The 24,079-nt window shown below is 46.2% G+C and overlaps 1 protein-coding gene across 1 annotated transcript in view; it reads left to right on the top strand.

Annotated features, from left to right (window-relative positions):
- XIRP1 (xin actin binding repeat containing 1) overlaps positions 1–24,079 on the top strand; it is a 36,084-nt gene that overhangs the window by 3,380 nt on the left and 8,625 nt on the right. The window contains exons 4-6 of the mRNA XM_054646178.2: positions 575–656; positions 21,507–21,661; positions 23,368–23,421. Coding sequence (XP_054502153.2) covers positions 575–656; positions 21,507–21,661; positions 23,368–23,421 — 291 coding nt within the window. The remainder of the gene's footprint in view (positions 1–574; positions 657–21,506; positions 21,662–23,367; positions 23,422–24,079) is intronic.

Genomic DNA, 24,079 nt, shown 5'->3' with positions numbered 1-24,079 from the left:
CAGATGTTCAACCAACTGTTCCTGGTGGTGATCCTCTTCCTGGAGGGAAGGAGTTGGTAGGAATCTGCAGCCTGGAGAGAGACCTACATCCAGAAAACATGGGAAACTCTATCAACCATATTGATATCATCTGGAATATTAATTATGAATGAGACCTTATCAGAATTTATCTTGTTCATCTCTTTGCTGTATGGTATCAGCCCCCACGAGGGACTGGTCCTTCACTGGGAGAGCAGCAAAGGGCAGCTCCCATCACTACTGAGTTTGAGGCACAAAAATCATTGTGGGAGCTGGTAAGGGAAATGGATGGATAATCCTGTCTCAGAAATCAAAAACAGGTAAGGAAAACACCACCACTTAGCTCTGGAAATGAGGTGGAGCATCAAAAAACTGTGAAGCACAGCCCTTGGAGAGAACAGAGCAAAGCCAAGGCTGGGTCCTGCAGGGAAAAAAAATCCACCTTTGGCTCTGGAAAGTCTCTGGTGCTGTCACTTTCCCCTCACTGGGTCTTTGTGCAGTTCTTCTCCTCTATTTATGGGAATTTACCTGTTTCCCTGCTGTTGCTCCCACACAGGAAGGGAAGCAGTCCCGGGACAGGCAGGGGATCATCTCCACGGTGCCGGATACAGCTGATGACTCAGCCACGGGCAGAAGCTGTGAGTTGGATTTATTTTGGTTTCCAGGCATCATTGCTACCCTGTTTCCACCTCTATAGATGCAGCTGGGAAGGCTCTGCTTGGTCCTTACACGGAGCTGTGTTTCCCACAGAACCCCACAGCAGACACTGAGCAGGCGATGCTGCCTGGGGACATGGGGGTCCTGCCAGGGCTGGACACTCAGGAATGTGGCCAAGGATAGGGAGCACAGAGAGCAGACAAGCCCTTGACTGCAGCCCTGATCAGTCCCACCACACAGAGCTGGCAAATCCCAGCACAGCCGGGATCTGGGCCAGTGATGAGTCCACAGAGCCATGCTGGCTCTCCCTGTGCTGTTATCCCAGCAGTTAAAAATAGCTGCTATTAAATACCGAGGAAGAAATACATCCATGTTTAGTTTGGGATGAGTAATATCTCCCTGCACCTCAGCCTTGAGGAGAGGAAGAGGGAGAGGTTCCTTTGTACCTAACTAAGGAGCCTTGGCTGGGCTCCTTTTTGAATTTGGCAGCAGTGGTGTATCAGAGAGAGTCATCCTTGGCTTAAGATAGGGCATGTAAGTGATCCCTAATGTTATGATATCATCAGGACTAAAGCAGGTCAGGGATATTTCAAGGCAAGAGGCATTTGTCAAGAGTGAAAAATCCAAGCTTTGCATGGGAAAGAATAGAATTTTACCAAACTTTTTTGTTTGACTTGGTGCTGAAAAAAAAACGTTCTCCAAAAAATCCCATAATGACTGGATTAGAGACCACTGGACCATCCCAGGATTTTTGGCCCTGGATCAGGAATCCAGGGTCCCCTTAAACCAAGTATTTAGGATTTGTTCTTTTTTTTTTTTTTTCCATTTATTTCTTGCCTTTCACACAAGAAGGGGGAAAAGGATCACACACTGCCTGGATTTGAGACCCTGTATTTAATTACCCAGCTGCATGGGAAAAGAAGTCTCTTAGAGGAGCACAAAAATGATGTTTTCCACAGCATTGCTGGGTTTCCACAGCATTGCTGGGATTTTTTTTTAGTATCAGAGCACATGATGTCACCAGTCTATCTAGCTCAACGCTGTCACAGTTTTGTGTGCCTTTTCCAGCACCAGGAATGTCTTTTCCCTGGCTGGCCAGGGGTGAATCATGGCCTATCTTAGAGCCTTACACCACGCCCCAACCCCTGACTCAAAGGCCTTGTAATAGCCATGGCTTCATTGGAAGGGCTTTGTGTGAGGTCCTTCTGGGGAGGCAATTCCATCCAGGGAGCTGGGAATGCCACAGCTCCCGCTGAGGTGGGTGCTGGATTTGCTTTGAGACAGGAGCTGTAATGCTTCCTAAAAAAGTCCAGGAGCCAGCTGTCCCAAATCTCTCAGGGACCAGACACATCCAAGGCTGTACCTGTGCTGTGCTCTGTCATTCCCATGGAGACAGAGAGATGTTGGTGCTCCATGAGCCCCAGCAGTGACCAGGGCAGATCTTCAATGGGATCCTCCTCATCCCCCACAGGGACAGCCCCACTGCCCTTCCTGAGGGGTGAGGAGGTGTCTTGGTTTGGAAAGACAGGTGTCTGGTAAGGAAGGCAGGAGCCTCCCCTGAAATGGAGAATGTAAACCCTCCCCACCCCTCTGAATTGCTATAAATTTTAAAATAAGGGGCTCTCAGGCAAAGATATGAGAGCAGGAATAATAGATCTTTAATAGGGAAGAAAGTAAAAGGATAAAATAAACAATGCAGTGCACTAGAACAACCCTGACAGAGTCAGAACCCAGCCTGACACCCTGTGGGTCAGGGTGTTGGCAGCAGTCCCATTGGAATTGTGGCTCAGCCCTCCTGCAGTGTCAGGGGTGGCTCTGCTGGAGCAGGGATCCTGTAGAAAGGTGCAGTCTCTTCCTCTGAAGATCCAGTGGAAGAAGAGGCAGCTGCTGTTCCTCTGGGGAATCCAGTGGAGAAGCTGTGCTGGTGTTCCAGAATCTCTGGATTATATCCAGGTAGGAATGCTTGGCTCCTCCCTCTGGGCTCACATCTCCCAATGGGATGCTGTAGTTCTTATCAGCCATGCAGGGACATTCAATGGCTGTTATCAGCAGGTGTCCCCTCCTGAGGGAGAAGTGATTGTGGAAGAGATAAGGCAAACTGCCCACGTGACAAAAGACAGCTGCCATAGAGTTGGTAATAGAATACATCTTGCCTTGCAACCTGGAACACGAGGGGACATCCCCAACTTGGGATGGGGAAAGCAGTGTCAAGTTTGAAGCCACACAATAGCACAAGCTAAGCACAGTTCTCAGGGGCTGGGGTGTCTGATATGGAGGGCAACAGCTTGGCAGTGCTCAAGACAGCTCTGCTGACTGGAGTTGGGTTTATCAGCAAACACACATCAGTGGGGAGCTGAATAACTGCACAAAAAGTCAAAGCACCAGTGGCTGCATCTCTTTCCAGGCACAGCACAGTCACACCTGAGACACTGCTGCAGGACTGAGCATTGCTCTAGGGGATGGCTTTTACACCCCTTAGAAAATACATTCCCAGGCAGCCAAACCAGCTGGGCTGTGTGCCCCTGGTCACACTGGTGATATCAGATGATCTGGAGGAAGCTGCCACCAAGGACGTCACCAAGTCACTGATTAAAGAAGTCCAAGTGGCTGTAGTCTGCAATAATGGGATTAAACTGAGCACTGGAAGACTTACACAGCAGAACAAAATTCTTCCTAGGAAGGAATACAGCAAATCAAGGAACCATTTTTCCCAAAGGGAAATAGTTGAAAGCTTGAGTCCTTTAACATTCAAAAGGAGAAGGCACCAGCTAATTTATTGCAGGTGGAGTCTTCTGAGTACTCTGGATTTAAAAATCAACAACTTCTAGATGGATTTTGGCAATTAGAGAGAGGCAATCGTGGCCAAGGAAGAGAGGAGAGGGATCTGCACACAGGTTTGTGTGTGTGTGTGTATTAACACTGCTCCACTATCCAGGGCTTCAGCTGAAGGGCACACGGAGGTGTTCCCTCAGTGCAGAGCAAAGATGAAACAGGAGCCTGAGGTGACTACAAATTACAGAGCATCCAGGCAGCCTCAAACCCACCTGCAAGCCCCTCCTCCCCATTTCTATTCTATTCTATTCTATTCTATTCTATTCTATTCTATTCTATTCTATTCTATTCTATTCTATTCATTTCAACCTCTACACGAGGGGAATTTTCAAAGCAAGGAGAGGAGGTGAAGGAGAGGGCAGGAAACAGTGGTGTCCCCCATCCTGCAGGCAGGGACACTCGGGTTTGGTTCAAGGGTTTGCTTGACAGAATCACAGAATCACAGAATCACAGAATCACAGAATAATGAGGTTGGAAGAGACCTCTGAGATCATCGAGTCCAACCTATGCCCTAACACCTCAACCAGACTATAGCACCAAGTGCCATGTCCAGTCTTTTTTTAAACACATCCAGACATGGTGACTCTACCACCTCCCTGGGAAGAGCATTCCAGTACTTTATTATTTTTTTGTGAATTTTTTTTTCCTAATATCCAACCAATACCTTCCCTGATGTAGCTTGAGACTCTGTCCTCTGGTTCTGTCAGTGCTGCCCGGTGGAAGAGACCAACCCCACCTGTCTGCAACCTCCCTTCAGGAAGGTGTAGAGAGCAATAAGGTCACCCTCAGGACTTTAGCTGGTCAGAGTGACCCCAAGAAACATTAGAAAGTCTCTTTTCCCAGCCCAGCAGTCAAAGAAGGAGTCAGAACTCTTCAGTTCTCGGTCTCACCGTTGTTTATTGTTTCTTATCTATAAAATTCTTTCTCTGGACTGACAAGGTCCATCCAGCAGGTCAGACAGAGGCACTCTGATGCCCTCAGGGCAGTATTATCTTTTTTATACTAAAAATTATGTGTACATTATTTACAATTACTTTCCAATACCTATCACCTATGTTAGACAGTGAGCTTCTACTCTAAACTAATCTCAAAGTGCCACCATCACAGCAGAAGATGGAGGCCAAGAAGAAGAAGGAGAAAGGCTGGACACGCCCAAATCCCTCCATCTTGCCTCCTGAACCCCCATTCTAAAAACCCAAAAAAATCTATTTTTTCACCCCATGATAAACTAATTAGTATTCTACTTATACTTTTGTGGCTTGCAGATCTTCATATAAGGTTGGTAATTTGCTCCATGGGTCATAATCAAACCCACAGGCACCTTGGGCTCTGTACAAGCATCTTTGAGCCCCCTGGCAGGGGTCTTGGCAATCCAGGAGAGCCAGAGGGATGCCCTGAATTCCGACAGGCCGCCTCCAAGCCTTCTCTTCTCCAGGCTAAACAACCCCAGCTCTCAAACGGGGAGGCTCCATCCCCTGCTGGCTGCAGCCCCGCTCGTTCTCTACGAGGGGGTGCGGTGCCATCTAGCGACAGCGGCACCGACTCCCCTCCATCCCAAACCCGGGCTCCTCAAGGATGCTCCGGGCTCCTCAAGGATGCTCGGGGCTTCTCAAGGATGCTCCGGGCTCCTCAAGGATGCTCGGGGCTCCTCAAGGATGCTCCGGGCTCCTCAAGGATGCTCAGGGCCCCGTAAGGATGCTCCGGGCTCCTCAAGGATGCTCGGGGCTCCGCGTCCCAGCCCCGGCGCTGGGGCAGAGCCGCCCTCCCTGTCGCGGTGACTGACCCGGGGCTCTGCAGCCTTCATTCCGCCCTCTGCACCGTGCTGCTCGGCAGATGGGCTCGGGAGAACATGGCCAGTGAACTGGAAAGGTCTGAAATGCTCCCTGAAAGGCGGGGGAGAAATGCTGATTTAAGATAAAAGGCTGTGCTTACGCCGGAGTCCAAGGAAGCTCCGGCACTTGCCATGGTAGAGGCTCGTACAGTCAAAATAATCCTTAAAAGCTCATTTCCCTTCCAGCAGTTGCTTTTCATGGGCATGAGAAGCAGGAGATGAATGTCAGGGCTCATGTAAGTGGCCAGTCTGTCCAGCCCTCACTGCTTTGTGCCTCTGCCACTCGGGCAGGAGGGAAATTTGGGGTGTTTAAGCACGAGATCCATCTTGTGACCCGACTCAAGCACCTCACATCACAGAAAGAAGGAGCAGCAGGACGTGCCACCCATCCCCTGTCACCTCTCCCAGCCCCTGTGACCGATCAGGGGAGCTGGGATCACAGGCATTTTTGGGGAGGCTGCCATGGGAGCACACAGGGATTCCTGGAGGGCAGGGGGGGGATCAGCCTCTGCTGCTCAGCCCGGCTGAGATCTGCCAGCAGTCAAAGCAGACAGGCTTGTGCCTCCTAATTGGCTTTTCCTGCAAGCCCCAGTCTCTGCTTTCACTCAGTCTAACCTGAAGGGCCTTTCCCTTGCTGAGACCCTCCTGCCCTCTCCCCTGGGCTTCCAGCAAGAGCCACCCCATGGCAGCCAAGGGCTCAGGGCTGCCCTCTGCTCCCGCCCCTGGGGCTGCTCATCTCTCCCCTCACACACTCTGTGCCTCTCAGAACACCCCACTGCCTCTGTGATTTATTTTTTCTCATTTCCTGCCTTCTAATTAGTTGCTGTCTTTCAGACAGGATGACAAAACCCTTTCCCCAGGAGCTGTGCAGAGCTGCCAGGTAGCTCAGATCTCTCAGGACTGCAGGGGCACTGAGGGGACACACATGGAGGTCACAGCCCACAGCAGAGCAGGTCCTTCACCCAGGGATGGAGAGGGACAGCAGGAGTGTGACAGCCAGCCTCGTGTGCAGACACAACACACAGATGAGAGCAAAACTCCACACAAATACACACACACCCCCTCCCTGTGTGCTCCTGCCAGGCACAGGCAGCCCATGACACACAAATACCGACTGCCATCTGCTGACTGAGCTGGTTTACTCTGCCCTTGGCCTCCTGCATTTGTGTCCCTCCATGCACATGGAATAAATAAGATATCTCAGCTCCCAGTGTACTGCTGTGTTTGCAGGCACCACTGCCACCCCCTTGGTGCCACCTGAGCAGGTGTGTGCTTGCTGACAGCCCCTGCCATCCCCAGCCCTCTGCCCCACCACCTGGCTGGCCATCCAGGACCTGCTATCACCCTCCTGGCAGCTCCTTTTCTGACCCTCATTTATGGAGGGAACCAACAAAGAATGCAGAGACCACATCAGAAGGAGGGGTGATGATCTCCAGAGGCACTGGGTGTGACACAGACAGAGGAGAATAGCAGCTCATGGCCCTGCAGGATTGTTAAAGAAACTGGGCCATGGCAGAGAGGAGCTGGGCCCTTCCAGGAGCCTCATGAAAACAGATGTTCATCTGCAGCTGGACAGGTTGTGATGGAGGCGATGCCACGTGATGTTGGCAAGGAAACCACACCTCATGCTGAGCTGAAGCCTGGCTGATGTGTGGTGTCCTCTCCTGATACCTGCAGACCCACAGGGAAAAGAGAGGGGCAGCAGCCCCTCCAAGCACCCCTGGCAAAGGAAAAAGTCCAGCAGAACTACTCAGGAGAAGTGCATGAAAAAACTTAAACCTCTCAGTGCTTAAAGAGGGCTTATAAATGAGGGAAAGGAACCTTTTATGTGGGGATGTAGTGAGAGGACAAGGGGGGATTATTTAAAACTAAAAGAGGAGAGATTTAGATTAGATGTTAGGGAAAAAAAGCCTTTATTCAGGGGGTAGTGAGGCATTGAAATGGGCTGCCCAGAGAAGTTGTAGATGCCCCCATCCCTGGAAGTGCTCATGGCCAGATTGGATGGGGCCTTGAGCGACGTGGTCTAGTGGAAGGTGTCTCTGTCCAGGCAGGGGGTTGGGAACTGGATGGTTTTTAATGTCCCTGCCAACCCAAACCACTCTGGGATTCTGAGAAACTGCAAAATCAGCTTCAGTTGCTTGGCCCTTTGCAACAAAGAGCACGGAGTGTTTTATCTCAGGTGATGGGGACTTGTGCTAGTGGCACAGCCAACCCACATCTTCCATTGCCATGGGGTGGTGTTTTCAAACATAAACTCTCTAAAGGTGTCAGAAAAGCAAACCAAGGAGAGAACAGCAGGGCCTGGTTCAATATTACTGGGTACATCAGTCAGATTGTATCCCAGCCTGCTAGAGCTGGGCTCTGAAAACCACCCCCAGAGCCTTTGGTTATGTTTGTATTTGTGACTTGGCTTGGCCAGGCAGCATCACCAGCTCTGGCACGCAGTTTTACTCACCATTAACATGAAAATAATAGCCTTTGTCCAGCTGAACTTTGAGGGCACTGAGAGTCCTCCAGGTTTGGGTGCTTTTATTATTATTATCCTTCTCCAAACACTTCCCAGAGCAGCCACCTGTGACCCCACATTGCTGCAGTGACAGGAGCAATTCCCAGCTTGCCATAAAGCAGGTAGAGTAGCTGTCCTTCTTTAGTCACTTTCCCAAAGAATTTTTTGATTTTTTTTTTTTTCTTGCTTCTAAAAGACTGGAACTGATGAGGAAATAGGGAAGCAGAAATTGTAGGTAATACCTCTCACCTTCCCAGCATTTCTCTTCCAACTTTGGCTGTGGCCAGAGGTGGCAGGGGGGCCTGGCTGTGAGGCTCACAGCCTGAGGACATGACAGTGAGTCAGGGAAATGCCTCTCCCCCATTGCAGCACTGCCTGGCTGCATCCCCATCCCCTACCAGGTTACACCAGGGGTATTTTGAATGAATAAATTCTGAAAATAAGCCAGGGCCCCAGCCTTTCCCAGCCCCTGCTCAGAATTGCTGGGACTCATGATTGACTCAGCCTGGTGGAAGAGCCATTTCACTGTTCCCTAAAAATAGCCCAAGTAGTTCATCCTCTCAACATAGCCCAGCACCCTGAGATAAAACCAGCTGCCAGAGACCACTGGGAGGCAGTGAACAGGACTGAGGGTGTGGGGTGTGGAGCAGGGCTCCTTTTGGGATACACAAAGGGCTGCCTGGCCCTGGGCTGCACACAGATTTTCCACTGGGGCTGTCTGAGACACGACTCAGCTGTTGGGACTACAGAGACCTCCCTGTAAGTAATTGTGGGGTAGATTAGAAAGGGGTGAAGTGTTGCATGAATATGAACCTTAGACTGATCCTAAAATGCAGGGCAAAGGAGGATGCTTAGTGCTTCATGCTATGAAAGCAGTGTTGGAGCTCATGGAAAGCCTGGATTTTATTCTGCTGGCCTGGATCCTGGTAAATCCTGCTCTGTGCTGCAGGTGTGCTCCACGTAGGGTGGCTTTGGTTTGGTTCATGACCATGGTTTAGGGCACCTGGGTGCGTTCTAGACAGACACAAAGCATTGTAACTGTGTGCTTTTCTTATAAATACTGAAAAATTTTCTTAAAATACTGAAAATCTCAGCTTTGAAGCTTAAATTCATGGGGACAGATCTTAGTGTCTACTGTCTCCCCAAAAAAAATATTATTATTTATGATCACCTTGAGCACAAATAGAAGAAAGAATCTGTATGGGATCCAGATGCTGGGGGTGAAGGGGACACTTCCAGACCCAAATCCTATTCAGGACTGGTAATGGGTAGGCAGCAAAGTGTGGACTGTTCAGAAGGAAATGAGCTTTGCTTCATTTTCCATCTCTGGGGAACAGGAGACAGGGAGGATTAGTTAAGGAGGGAATTTCTTTCCCTCTTTCTTCAATCCCTGTCTCCAGAGAGGGTTGAAAAATGTATTTGTGACCCTAAGCCAAACAAAGGGCTTCAGGAGCCTGTGGGGTCAGCAGCATTAATGTGGCCTTACCCCACTCCCTGTTTGTGCTCACATGTGTGGAAGGACACTCCAAAAACCTGTGTCACTCTAAGGTGGAGCAGAAATGTGCCCCTGTGTGTGCACAGGGGTGTCTCCCACCTGATTATCCATCTGCCTCTGGCTCTAGGGGCTGTCCCGTGGTCACCAGGAGAGCCAGGACTTCAGGTCCAGCCCTGGGGATGCCCCTCAGTCACCATGGGAAGGGCCTCACCTCAGCTGAAAACAGCATTATTTTATTATTTTCAGCTCATGCATTTGTCAGTGGCCAATATTTCCTTCTGAGATTCATGTCCAGCTGAAGGCTGTGAAAAGAACAGAAATTCTGTAGCTTTCCCCAGTTCCCTCCAGGTCTCCAATCTTTGTATCAAAAAAAAAACAAAAAAAACCAAACCAAAAAACAAAAAACAACCTACAAAACATGAAGTACCTTCAGACTTTTGTTAGAAAAAATGGATTTAGGGAATGAAAGGTGGTGTTTTCTTCCTTTCCCTATGCCTCAGGTAGAGATATCACCTTGTGAGAAGAGGCAAAATATAAAAAATCCATACTCTAGTTCAGGTAAAGTGGTAAATTATTCACTAGTGGCAATTAAAGGATTCAGCATGGGTGGAAATCTGTAGGAACATCTTGCAAAGGCTGTTTTCAGCCCTTGAATAGACTCAGTATTTTACAGGATACAAAAGCTTCCTTTTGGGGGAAAACCAGGCAAGGATGCCCAAAACCTGTTACAAAAAGGGAGAAAATCCCTCTTTAGCACTGGTGAAAGTCCCAGGACTGGCTCTGAAGAGAGTAATAGGAATCTTTCCTTGAAGTACTCTGCCTTACTGGTGTCTTACACTTTCAAGCCAACCATTTCTCTCCTCTTCCATATTCCCACTGGCAATTTGCCTCACTCAGAACCAAATGGAAATTCCTGAGAATCTCAGTAGCTACAAGTGGGTTTGGGGTTTTCTCTTTAAAAGATACTGCCCAACTGGTTTGGGGTGTGACTCTTTCATCCAAAACAGCATGAAGCTTTCTTGGCTACCAGCAATGCAGAGCTGACAGCAGCATGGAAACACCAGGACAGGAATAGAAAGGCAAAGCAGGGCCCTGCAGCTCCTCAGGGCACGTGGCATCCCTGCCATGCCCCCACGTAAACACCATGGCATGGCAGAGAAATGCTGGGAGATGCAGCAGGAGCCTGACCCCAGCCGGGCCCTGCATCCCAGGCAGGACGTGGGGCTGGGGATGCTCACGGATGCCTGCACACACATTCCCAGGGGATCTTTCCAGAGGGGTGAGAGAGGGCTTCCCTTAAAAGGTCTGGTATTTGTGGCATGCCAAGAAGCCCTCTCCCCAGGCTGAGGCTGTTCCAGCGGGAGCTGGGAGCTGCTTTTCCTGGGGAAGGGGCTTTAGAGGGAGGGGAGCTGCTGTCATGGATGGTCATCCTGGGCTGGAGGGGCTGAGGTGCTGCAGTGCAGAGGGAACAGATCCTGGGAGAGGGGTTAGGGATAAAAGTCGTGTGTTAATGTTGGGTTGGACATGATATACACACACATGATCAGGGTCTACGAAGAAAAAGTTTCTTTTGTTCTGCAGCTTATATACTCTTAACAAAGAGCATGATCTTAAGTTATTAACTACATCACAATAACTTATTATATTTATTGGTGCAAAGCAATTAGCTTCAATATAATCAGTAAACGTTTTACAGAAATTTAATATTTAATAAAGCATCTACTTATTTGTCTACACATCTCCTTATCTACTATTTAATCTACACATCTACTTATATTATATTATATTATATTATATTATATTATATTATATTATATTATATTATATTATATTATATTATCTTTATATTATATTTTATTTTTAATTTTATTATATTATATTTTATATTTTATATTCATATTTTATATTATAAAATACATTATATTATATAATAACTTAAGTTCACACTCTTAACAAAGAGCGTGATCTTAAGTTATTAACTACTTCACAATAACTTATTATATTTATTGGTGCAAAGCAATTAGCTTCAATATAATCAGTAAAAGTTTTACAGAAATTTAATAAAGCATCTACTTATTCATCTACACATGTCCTTGTCTACTATTTAATCTACACATCTACTTATATTATATGATATTATATTATATTATATTATATCTTTATATAATATATTATATATTATATATTATATATTTTATATTTTATATTTTATATTCCTATTTTATATTATAAAATACATTATATTATATAATAACTTCAGATCATGCTCTTGACAAAGAGCATGATCTTAAGTTATTAACTACTTCATAATAACATATTTATTGGTGCAAAGCAATTAGAGTCAATATAATCAGTAAAAGTTTTACAGAAATTTAATAAGGCATCTACTTATTCATCTACGCATCTACTTATCTACTATTTAATCTACACATCTACTTATATTATATAATAAATTTATATTATATTATATTTTTATATTTATATTTTATTATATTATATTTTATTATATTATATTTTATATATTTATTATAATATATTTTACATTTATATTTTATATTATATTTTATATTATATAATAACATATAATAACTTAAGATCACACTCTTAACAAAGAGCGTGATCTTAAGTTATTAACTACTTCACAATAACTTATATTTATTGGTGCAAAGCAATTAGCTTCAATATAATCAGTAAGTTTTACAGAAATTTAATAAAGCATCTACTTATTCATCTACGCATCTACTTATCTACTATTTAATCTACACATCTACTTATATTATATAATAAATTTATATTATATTCTAATTTTATATTTATATTTTATCATATTATATTTTATATATTTATTATAATATATTTTATATTATATATTACATTTATATTTTATATTTATATTTTATATTATATTTTATATTATATAATAACATATAATAACTTAAGATCACACTCTTAACAAAGAGCGTGATCTTAAGTTATTAACTACTTCACAATAACTTATATTTATTGGTGCAAAGCAATTAGCTTCAATATAATTAGTAAAAGTTTTACAGAAATTTAATAAAGCATCTACTTATTAATCTACACATCTACTTATCTACTATTTAATCTATACATCTACTTATGCACGTAGTCTAGCTTACAAAAATTTTCATGTATCTTTTCTAATCTATTTCTATGCTAACAGCCTTTTCTCCTTTGCTATGCATACGCTGGAAGATCATCAGTTGTTATTTCTCCTATTAACTCAGCTTTGCTTGCATGGCAAGCCCCTCCACACCAGTGCTGATGATGGGATAGAGGAGACAGAGAAGTGGGAAAATGGAGCAGGGGTGTTTGTCACCGGTGCAGTGAAAAACCCCTCTGTGAATAGCAGATAAAGTCACTGGAGGGTGCCAGAACGAGCAGGGCGTGACCCGCGATGTGTCAGGGGCAGTGACACACAGGGGACAGTCACTAAACACCCCCTGGGCCTTGATTAACCCTTTATTGACTCAGAGTGAGGTGGTGTTCGCAGGGGTCCCAGGACGAGGGAAGAGATGAGAATCTTGAATCCATGTTTCAGAAGGATGATTTATTATTTTGTGATATATATTAGATTAAAAGACAATTATATACTAAAACTATACTAAAAGAATAGAGAGAAAATTATTTCATCAGAAGGCTAGCAAGGAATAGAAAGAATGGAATGATAATAAAATCCTGTGACTGCTCACAGCCTCGACACAGGTGGCTGTCATTGGTCATCAAGGAAAAACAATTTCACAAGCTGGTTAAACAATCCTCCAAATCACATTCCAAAGCAGCAAAACATGGAGAAGCTGAAGCTTCTCAGGAGAAAAGATCCTAATGAAAGGATTTTTCATAAACTATGGCTGTGACAGCAGAGGGACACAGAGAAGGAGGCGATGCCCAGGGCATGGTTGGGGCTGCACCCACCTTGGTACCGAGCCTTGGGTGATGCTGGGTCCCTCCCTCAGGAAGGACAAGCCCGCAGCAGTTGGCCCACGCGGGAAGGCCACATCCCCAGGCAGCAATGCCACTCGCAGCTGTCTCTCAGCAGAGCTTCTTGGCATTTTTTTGGTGCCCAGAATAGAGTCCTCCACATTCCTGGATTTTTGCAAAGCCCAGAAATAGCCCCGAGCTGCCTTGGGGCAGAGACTCAGCTCTGCCTGAGGCTAAATTTTCCCAGCTCTTCTCAGAAGCTCTCTAAATTACCTGGGGGGTCACGATGCTGCTCCTGTAAAGGACATTCCAGCTGATACCAAAGAGCCAAAAACATTTTCAGAAGTGAACAAAGATCATGAACCTTCAGTTTGGAGGTGCTGAAAATTGCAAAGAGATCTGATTTTGAAAATCAAGGGCAGGAAACAAGATGTTCCTCAACAAATGTTTTTTTTCCTTCACCCCCTTCCACCCTCTCAGATGTGCAAATGCAACTTTACACGTGTGCAAAGCATTAATTATTTTACCATAATTAGTGGACAATGCCTAAAAGCATGAAATGATAATTTTAATCTTATTTCCTCTTCAACACAGCTGGTCTTTAGTTCCATTATTTTATTTTACCTCTTTGTCTAGCACCTTCCTCTGTTTCTGGCGCTTTTCTTTTCAGCCCATTTCCCACCCCAGAAATCACCTATTAACTCTGTGTACCAGAGCTCCCATAATAATTGCAAGATATGGCTTGCAGACAGGGCAAAATCTCTCTTAAACCCTTTCAAAAGGGAATAATTGCTATTTATTTGATATGTGTTAGTCATTACATTTATGTTCTATACCAGCAGGGCTCCCCACCTCCAAATCAGGGATCTATTGTAAGTGATGCTGGACAAATTTATTTGAAAGGGCAAGGTGTGCTCATGAAAGTTTGGAATCAGGAAAAAAAAAGCCTTGTTAGGTTGTATGATTTTTATTAATCATCCAGCTGCAATCAGTGCTGTTCTTATATCTGAGTTGGTAGGTGAGCATGAGGAAATCTCAGTAATTTACTTTTGAAGGTCAATCCTAGAATGTATAGTTATAACAGGTACTCTTGGACCAAACCAGTAAAAAAGCACATGAATTCTATGTCAAAAGAACATGTTTACAATGGCCACTCTGCCACAGAATGGGCCGATCCACGGCAGAAAGAAAAAGCTTGAATTTCAAACACTCACAGTCCTTTGTAGGACTGAAAATGAGAGAAAGTACTGTGCTTTGAAAAGAGAACAAAGTGTGGTCACAGGGGGCAGCACCCGTGAGGGTGAGCAGAGTGTTTTAGAGTATGACTTTTCCTCAGTCTTTGCTAGATTCTAAAATCCCATCCATGCTCCCTGTTGCACCTTTGTCCCACCATTTTTCCCCCCTTCCTTCAGAATAAAACAGATGCTATTTTAACATTCTCTAAAGCCTCATGAATGGGTCATGAGGGCAATGAGGAACAGATAGAGATTCTCTCCTACCCAAATCCTTTCTGTCCCAGAACTACCCTTCCCTGCCCACCCATCACTGAAGCATCCCAGAACCCCACTCACCTTTTCAGCAGCCTCCAAACTGGGGCAGCAGGGAGCCTGCCCTGCTTCCCACACCTCCCTCAGAATGTGTCCCCTCTGGCAGAGCTTTCCTGTGGACCAGGGCTGCTGGCAGAGGGGTTAGGGCAGAGATCTAAACCTTTCCCTGCTGCCTGAGCACCCCCAATGGGCTGCCTGGCTCCTGGATTAAGCAGCAGCACTGGTTTTTCAGCCAGCTTTTATGGGTGCTCACCCATCTGTGCAAATTCCCCCAGCCCAGCCATGGAGCTGTGCTGGTATTTAGGAGTCACTTTGGTCAGGAAATTGATTCTCTGGGGAGAAAAACTGTGAGGAGGATGGGACAGATGTGATTCTGCACATGCAGCTGCCACCTCCAAGGGCAGAGGCACTCAGAAATGGGGTCCCCATCTGCAGGGATGTGCTTCCAGCTTTGGGACAGGTCAGTGAGGTGCTAATGTTTCACTGGTATGAACAGCAGGGACAAGCACGTGGCACTGGGGACATGTCCAGTCACACAGGGGTGTCACACACTCCTGGCTCAGGAGGCTGAGCTGGTAGTAACTGTCTGATGGGGGTAACCCATGGCTGATCCCAGGCAGGGGGGAATACCAGCCCCAAATTCCCAGGAAACAACCAGCCCAGACAGCCACAAAGCAGCACTTCCTTGTCAGTTCACCTCCATCCTCTAGGAATAGAAAGTTGCTTTCACAATCTGAGGAAATCACTTGTTTTTCTGCCCTGACTGCCCCAGTGCTGAGGAGCTCCAGGACAGGAGTCCCTTTGCTCCTACTGGCCTCTGAGAATTGGGGTTGGGTCCTGCACCATGGGATGCACCAAATATCTCGTGGTACTGGAGGCATGGCATAGCCAAGGCATGTGACCACAGCACATCTGTGCTCCATGGCACAGGACAGGCCAGGCCCAGCAGCCAGCAAGGCAAACCCAAAATTGACCTGCAGAGCAACAAATCAGCAGACACTGTGCAGAGGGTGGAGGATGCTGGATTCAGGAGGAGACGCTCTCTGCAGCACTGCTCCCATCAGTGAGCAATGAAAAGGGACAGAACCCAGGCAGAGCTTGCCCCAGAGGCCCATCCCTTTCCCTCTGATTTCTACAAGCCCTGTGCAAGCCCCCATCTGCTCCCAGGCCCCGTTACACAAGCCCAGCTCCCACAGTGCCGTGGGGCGCGCGCGGCGGCGGCAGAAAGGGCTTTGCTTAGCAGCTGTGTTTGCTCAGGGTGGCTGATTTTGGGAGCACAGCTGATGACATGTGGTTGGCCAGGCGACCCAGGAGACTGGTGCTGAGCTTGCAGCTTCCTTTTTTAATAGGTGACTCAGGCGCTCGGTAGCTCACTGGGGTTGGTGGTGGGAGCCGGGCTGTGAAGGAGTGCCAGCAGCAGAGGTGGTGGACACCAACAGGTGGGTAGCGTTGTTTGTTCATTGGATAAAGTGGTTTAAATAGAAAGTAGAGTGAGACAGAGCTACCCTGTTACTGCTGAGATGGGGTTTTCTCAGGGGAGGGAGGGGGCAGAGGTTTTGTTGGTGATTTGTTTTCCACTTGTTAGGAGTTGGCTGCCAGGTGTAAGATGATTCTGGTTCAAGAGACCTGCAATATTATCTCCAGCAGGAGACAAAGCAGTTGAGTGATTTATGGGCAATAATTGGAGAGGAAGTGAGTGAACTTTCAGATAAATTTATGAATCTTTTCTCCCCATTGCCTTGCCTACTCCCCCTGTGATTAGAAATATCAGTGAGTACAAAGGAATACAAGGAATTATTTTTCCCTGTTGCAAGTTTCCTCCCTGCCTGCCTGGGGTGTGACTTACAGGGCAGAGAGGCTGTAAACCAAGCCCAACCTGCACATAGGGCATGGGAAGAGCTCAAGAAGCCCAACAGCTGCTCCTTATGGGCATGCAAACATTGCAGCCCCTGACACAAAATGTGCAGATTCATCCGGCGCCAGACAGTGACACGAAGGACATTTCGCCGACAAACGCCAGCAGGGAAGAGCATTCCCTGTATCCTTCATTTGGACAGCAGCGCCGTCGGCCACGGTGCCAGCCGCCGTGTGGGACAGGAGGAGGGGGGCTTCAGGAGATCTTTTCCTCCTATTTTAGCTCACAGGGGATGCTTTAATGCCTGAGGTATCGTGTTTAACACCCCTGGGGCCGCAGTGGCGCGGTCAATCAGCGCGGCGCGGGATGCATCGCTCAGTGCCGGGGCGGATGCCGAGCGCGCCAGCGGAGCCCTTTGCTCAGCGAGGCAGAAATGGGGAGCCCAGCCCTGGTTTCAGAGCTGGCTTGTAGGAGTGTCAGGGGGTAGGATGGTCAGGATGGACGGAGATGAAAGATCTCTGAAGCCAGGTCATGGAACTTGGGGTTTATTGCAAAGGGCCTGGGTGCAGGGCCCTGCTGGGAGCTGCCAGACACAGCTCAGAGCAGGCTGAGAGAGGGAGAGAGAGATAAAGAGAGTGGTAAAGAGGATGAGAGAGCGAGGTTCCCATTACAATACCATAAATCTTCTTCTGTGCTGAATATTCTAATTCTCACTAACCAATCTAGTCCAAGATACAAATCCTAAAGCATTTACATACAGCCTATAAGAATCATTACATTACCATGCTGTGTTACATTTTAAACCCTAAAAACTCCTCTTTGGACCCCTTCTGCCAAGCTAGCAGGGTCTGCTCTGACCCTGTGACCTGTCTGCAAGCAGAGGGTGTTGTTTCATCAAAAGGGGATCACCTTCAGCTGGCCACACCATTGTTTTCCTGTTGTTCAGTAACTGAGGGATCTCAAAGCTTGATTTCATTTCAATCTTGCTTATAGTTTCCATATTCTCAAAATCTTTTGCCAGACAATCATATTTATAAGGCTTTCCTATTTCATCTTCCCCAACACTGGCTTCCACCTCAAACACAGCAAATATCACCCTAAGCCTGAGTGCATAGTGACCTTTAGCTGTGCTTCAGCATCTCCGGCCGGGGAGCTCCCCGCTCCCTCCCAGGGGATGCCGTGGAGCCACACCTTGCTCCCAGCTCCTGGCGTGTCCTCGGTGCTGCTCAAATGTCACTGTCCGGGCACATGTGACAGATCAGCCCCCTCATTAGCAGAACGAACTGTTGTTCTTCTGTTGCTCTTATCTATAATTAGCGATTTAGAGGGAGGCAGCAGCCTGTTTCGTCAGGCAGAGACCAGATTTTTGTGCAAGCGCAGAGCCAGCACAGAAGGTTTGGAGCAGCCCTTCTCCAAGGCAGGAGGCTTTGTGAGAAGTGATAAGCAAACACAGGGCTGTGCACAGCCTGTGCATTAAAAAAAAAAAAAAAAATTAGAAGGGAAGAAGAAAACAAAAAGGAAAAAAAGGAAGCAATAAGGGGATGCCTTTAACAAAAGCCTTGTATCTAATTATATCTGTCATTAAAACAAGCCCTGTGGCTTATCATCCATCCAAGCTAAGGGGTGAAGGAACGGGCACCACTGACACTGTGCTATTTCCCTCTGCCTGAACTGCAAATCTTCCTTCAGCTGCACTATTTGTTCATGGCTGGAGGGGCATGTTGCTTTTCTTTGTGCAGTATGTGAACCTACAGGCCTATAGGTCAGTACAAATTATATCATCTCAGCAGTAATGCCCATAGCCTGGGGTGGGAGGAGACCAGTAAACACCACCAGCCCAGCTCATGGACACAGGGATGCTTTTGCTAAGCTCTTCTCACCAAAATGGTCAAGCACAGGAGCAATTCTGTCAACCCTGCCTTGCCATGAGGCGTTCCCACCTCCTAGATGTGGTTTTCAGGACAGCCAAGGGCTTGTGTTCATTTTCCCAGCCAGAAAGGCTGAAAATGTGTGCTTGGTTTCCTTTCTACTTTGAAGGCTCACTGTGCCCAGTTCTCCCCATTGCTCTCACTGCAGGACTTAGCCAAATCCCATTACCATGCAAAGAAGAAATTTGCTGCTTGTCAGACTGATTGGACTCCTTTTTGCCTTTTCAGTAGGTAATTCAGCAATGTAGGATAAAAGAAAGACATTCCCAGACAAGATTTTTGAAATTCCTCAAAAAGGGATTTCAGATTCCCCAAAGGTTTCTGAAGTTAGTTCAGTACCTGCTGCAAGGACCCTCCTGAGTCCCTAGGACAAAGGGGAACAGTTTTAGACTAAAAGAGGGGAGATTGAAATTAGAAATCAGGAAAAAATTCTTTACTGTGAGGGTAGTGAAAATGAGTTGCCCAAAGAAGTTATGGATGTCCCATTCCTGGAAGTGTTCAAGGCCACTTGGACAGGGCTCAGAGCAACCTGATTTAGTGAGTGGCATCCCTGCCCATGGCAGGGGGGCTGGAATGAGATGTTCTCCAAAGTTCCTTCCAACACAAACCATTCTATGATTTCCTGGATGCTGTTCATCTCAAAAATCCAGGATATAGTCACAGTTTGGGGTGTCTTGAGCAGACTGGGGGAAAATGGTGCAGCCAGAGGGTGGTTGCAAACTCACAGCCTATCTCAGGATGCACCAGCTCTGCCCCAGCCTTGCCACTGTCTGCAGTGGCTGTAGACAGATAATTCCCTTTGACTCAGTGTTTAAGCTGTGGACAGCAGAAATCAGGGAGAGAGGTGCCATATTTAGATGGAGATTTAGGAAAAACAAAACATTAAGGAAATACCTTCTGTTTCCTCCCCTGTTGTCCTAGTGACCTCCAGCAGCTAAATCTGTATTGCATCCCACTGATTCCCCATGTATCCAGCCTTGGTTCTGCATCAAAAAGCCTACACACCTGCAGGAGCAGCTGGAATAAAGGACAACAGAAATCTTGAGGTTTGGGACCTTCCAGCAGCACAGCTGGCAGGGTCTGACAACTCACTGAGGTCCCTCTGCTCTTATCATCACGGCTTTTTGGTGCATGTTTGTGCTTATAGGAACTAGTATTTCGTTTGAAGCACATTTTTAGTGCATGGAGTTGCTTCCTATCAAATTAAAATAAAAACAGAGTAAGTTTCTTTCAATTTTTTAGAGAAAAACCTGAAAATTCAGAACACAAAGAAGAAGAGTCATTATGTTTGTTGTTTTCAATTCTCGTGATTTGGGGGCTGAGGTTTTAGGGCAAAGAATGCTGGAATGGCTGCAGTGCTTCTAGTGTGCACATATTAAAAAGTACATCAGCCCTTTCCTGCCTGTGCAATAGCTGGATTTGTGGAGAGAGAGCCCATTGTTCAAAGCAAAAGCATTGCAAATACCTCACTAAATCCAAATGCAGCAGCACAAGCCCTGCAGAGAACGGGAGAACCTTCTGGTGTTTGTACAGTGGGAACAGAGAAATTACAGCCCTGACTAACCTGGAGGGCTGAGAGGCACCCTAGAGGTGTAAAGTTCTATATATTGTGTATGTCTGTGATGGAGGTGGAGATAACCATCCTCACACCTGGCAGATTAATGCAAAACAAAAGTTCTTGGCTACATTTTGGAGTTGCTTCTTTCTTTGAAAACTGAAAGAGCCCAGTTTTCAAAGGGGGGACCCCATGGAAGCTGGTGCAGCTCAAAATATCAGATCTCTAAATTCAGAGCAGGGTTTGAAGGCTCTACCAAGGGCTCTCTGGTACATACTGTGGCAGGTCTCACCCTTTTAATCTCTCCTGAAGCGAGCTCCCAGGGGAGAGGCAAAGAGAAGTGGATGTAATTGCTTGTGAGGCACACCCATAGGAAAGTGGTGTGGCCACGGAGCAAAAAAAGTTGAAATTCCTCAAGTTGGATGTGTGTAGCTCCTCCATGTCCTCTGACTGGCTCGTGTTTGGTGATGGCCTTGCCCAGGGAAGCAGGAATGGGGCCATCAGGTCACTGCCAAAGTGTCACTCTCATCCAGGCTCAACCACCCACCTCAGCCACCAAGGAGATGGGAATGTATAGAATATTAATCCCAATGTTTCCGGGTATGTCGTGCTTGGCTTCGTCTAGCCCTCGCTGCTGGACGAAAGGCTGCAGCTGCGGTGTTTTCACCCCAGAGATAGCTTTGGCCAGCTGGGTGCTGCAGTTGGGCACTTGGAACAAATCCAGGCAGAGTAGGAACTCAGTTTACCTCTGATGGAAAAGGTTCAGGTGACAGTGAAGAGAAAAGGAGCGGGTTCTATCGTAGAGTCTTAATCCAGAGTTTTATTTCAGCGTGGTAGGCCTCTGAATGTGGTAACAGTTCACGACAGAACTCCAGGCCGCATGGTCTCGTGTCCTTTTAAGCCCCAGGGACAGGGGGAGGGGAAGGGACAGGTGAGGGCCAACCAGGTGTGAGCAGGGGAAGGCTCAAGGGATGTAGATGCTAGGACAGGCCAATGAGCCTAGACCTGAGGGGCATCTTTTGAGCTTCTGCCAACCACACGATGCCCTTGCTGGAATGTTAAGATTGATGGACAGCTCTTAGGCAGGAGGGCAAAAGGGGGGTGGGAAAGGTTGGCACACCTGAGGGGGTTGGGATAGGTGAAACAGGAAATCACACCGCAACAGGAATGTCCATGTTTTTTCCCTGAACAGAAAGGGTGTGATGTCAAGTTTTGGGGACCAGGGCGGGGGCAGTGGGGTGCCTCGGTGTGCAGGGCCAGGAGCCCAGCAGAGCCCGTGGGAAGCTGCCGGCCCTGCCCTCCTGCCCGTGGCTCACCGCACACCTCTGTCCCTGTTTCAGATGATCGGGCACGGTCGCTTTTAGACCCATCAGGCAGCACCAGCCTCACACTTCAGCACGGACGAGGGAGGTGCTCTACACTCTCTGTGAAGGAGCTGTCGGCTCTGTATCTCTCGCAGACAGCTGCTGCTGCCAGCACCAGCCCCGCACAGCCGGTAAGGACCGGGTCCTCCCCGCCCCGCCACCAGCGGCATCCCAGCAATGTCCCCTCCAGCAAGTGGCTGTCAGAGGGTGACAGAGAACCTGTCTGCTTTTGTAAATCTGAAGAAACACTACGTTTGGTTTCTCAAAAGTGACTATTTTCCCCTTGCTGCTTGGAAATGTAAGATAAATGTGTACAAACACATGCATATATTGCATACTTATTAAATTCCACACACGAAGCACACACACACACAGCCCTACATCCACTAGCCCGTACAGTTTACTCATAATAAGATTGCCCCTTTATTTGCACATTTATATGCACACACAACCATGGAGGGGGAAATAACCTCCATGTATGTACAATACATATGGGAATGGGGATAGCATGGACACATATGGGTTGCTCTGTACTGGTTATTTATTTATTTATACATATTTATTGCACATATGTACAATACACATATTGTATTTGGTGGGAATGTCCTGACGAAGGCAGGAATGATGAATTTGATTTTATGCTTTTAGAAGGCTAATTTATTAATTAATTATATTTATATTATAGAATACTAAACTATATTATACTAAAGAATACAGAAAGGATACTTAATGCTAAAAAGATAATGAAAACTCCTGACTCTTTCCAGAGTCCTGACACAGCTTGGCCCTAATTGGCCAATGAGTTAAAAAAACTCACACCAGAATTTAATGAAACAATCACCTGTGGGTAAACAATCTCCAAACACATTCCACATGGGCAAAACAGAGGAGAAGCAAATGAGATAAGAATTGTTTTCTTTTTCTCTGAGGATTCTCAGCTTCCCAGGAGAAAAATCCTGGGCAAAGGGATTTTATCAGAGAATGTAAATGCCACAGACACACACACACACACACACACATATATATATATATATATATATATATATATACACCACATTCAAGCATAACTTTGCAGTGCAACCTGTGCTTCTCTGTTTATATCCCTTAGTCTGGGATCCAGGGATTTAATCCCCTACTCCAGGCTGATCATTGGGCCACAGGATAATACAGGTTATAAGGGTTATGAGGCATAGTTTTCCCATTTTCCCAGTTCCACTGGTGATCCAGGAGTGACATGGGATGGGGTTTCATATCTGGACCCTTCCTGCTGGCACATTCAGGTTTCCCCACACTCTGAACCTTTTATGGGGCCCCTGTTCAGAGATGCAGTCTCTTGAGTGTTATCAGGGAAAGGTCCAGATGAAGCAGAATCAGTTGAAAATAAATAAGTGGAGACCCAATTTAGAAAATTACAGCTGGTTAGACAACCAAGAATTTTTTTTAAAATTTCAAAGCAATAAATTACTCAATTCTAATGCAATTACAAATGTAGGTCAGTTTCATTTTTAAAAATATTTAAGTATAAGGAAAAATAAAGGCTAAATCAAACTGGAGAAATCAGTGCTAGCTTTGTTTTTCCCCTAACTTAAAAAAAAATATCTTTGGGGTTTTGCTTGTTGGCTGAGACATTAGGAAACATATATATGATCAACATGGAATAAGACTGCTTTCTCAGCTGTACAGAACTGCCAATGAACCAAAGGAGAAAATCACACCTGCATGGTTTTCAGTTCTCTGTAATTGATATACACATTATTACACATAAGTATATAAAAATATACATGCAGATGTGTCTTGCTGTGTAGTTTAATGGCATTTCTCCTCATATCTTTTCCAGAGTACTGTGAAGGACAACTCCATTCACTCTCCCCACAGAGAGAAAAAAAGCAAGGTAGGAAATGTTTAAGATAAGCACTGTTATCTAACCAAATATTTGTGGCCTGTGAGTGTGATCTAAATACCCACACAAGGCAGCCAGGAGCACTTACATACTGAATATAGCTATCAGCTGCTCAGCTGCCCTTCCCCACATTGAGAAGTTCTTCACAGCTTTAAAAAAAAAAAAAAACAACAGACAAACCCCTTATTTTGAAAAGTGCATTCCAAGTACATTGGCTCATGCAAAAGATTTGCATTTTTTCACTTGCTGCAAAATATGCTGATTTTGGTGTTCTGAGTGTGGGTTTCTTTTACTAATGTTCAAAACTTATTTTTAGCCAGAACAATCTGTGTGTAACAGAGTGAAATAACACTGTGCACCATTGCTTTGAGCAACAACTAATAATATTCCAGGCATAACTCTGCAGACGTAACTGCACAGGCATGCCAAGGGTCAGCAGATCTGTTTACTGAAAGGAAAGCCACCAGGATTGCTGTCTCTTTTAGACAATGATTAAAGGCTTCAGCTACCTTCCCTGTGGATAAATGCCCAGGCAGTGCAGGTTGCAGGTATTCAGTTCAGTGTTTGGTGCTCAGGATGCACAAACTGAGGAGAAAAATTGCAGGAATGGAGGCTCAGAGGGAAACTGGACAAGCACAGCCCACTCTGT

This window comes from Agelaius phoeniceus, chromosome 1 (assembly GCF_051311805.1).
Source record: "Agelaius phoeniceus isolate bAgePho1 chromosome 1, bAgePho1.hap1, whole genome shotgun sequence".
NCBI lineage: Eukaryota > Metazoa > Chordata > Aves > Passeriformes > Icteridae > Agelaius > Agelaius phoeniceus.
This window is presented reverse-complemented; position numbering and strand designations above follow the sequence as displayed.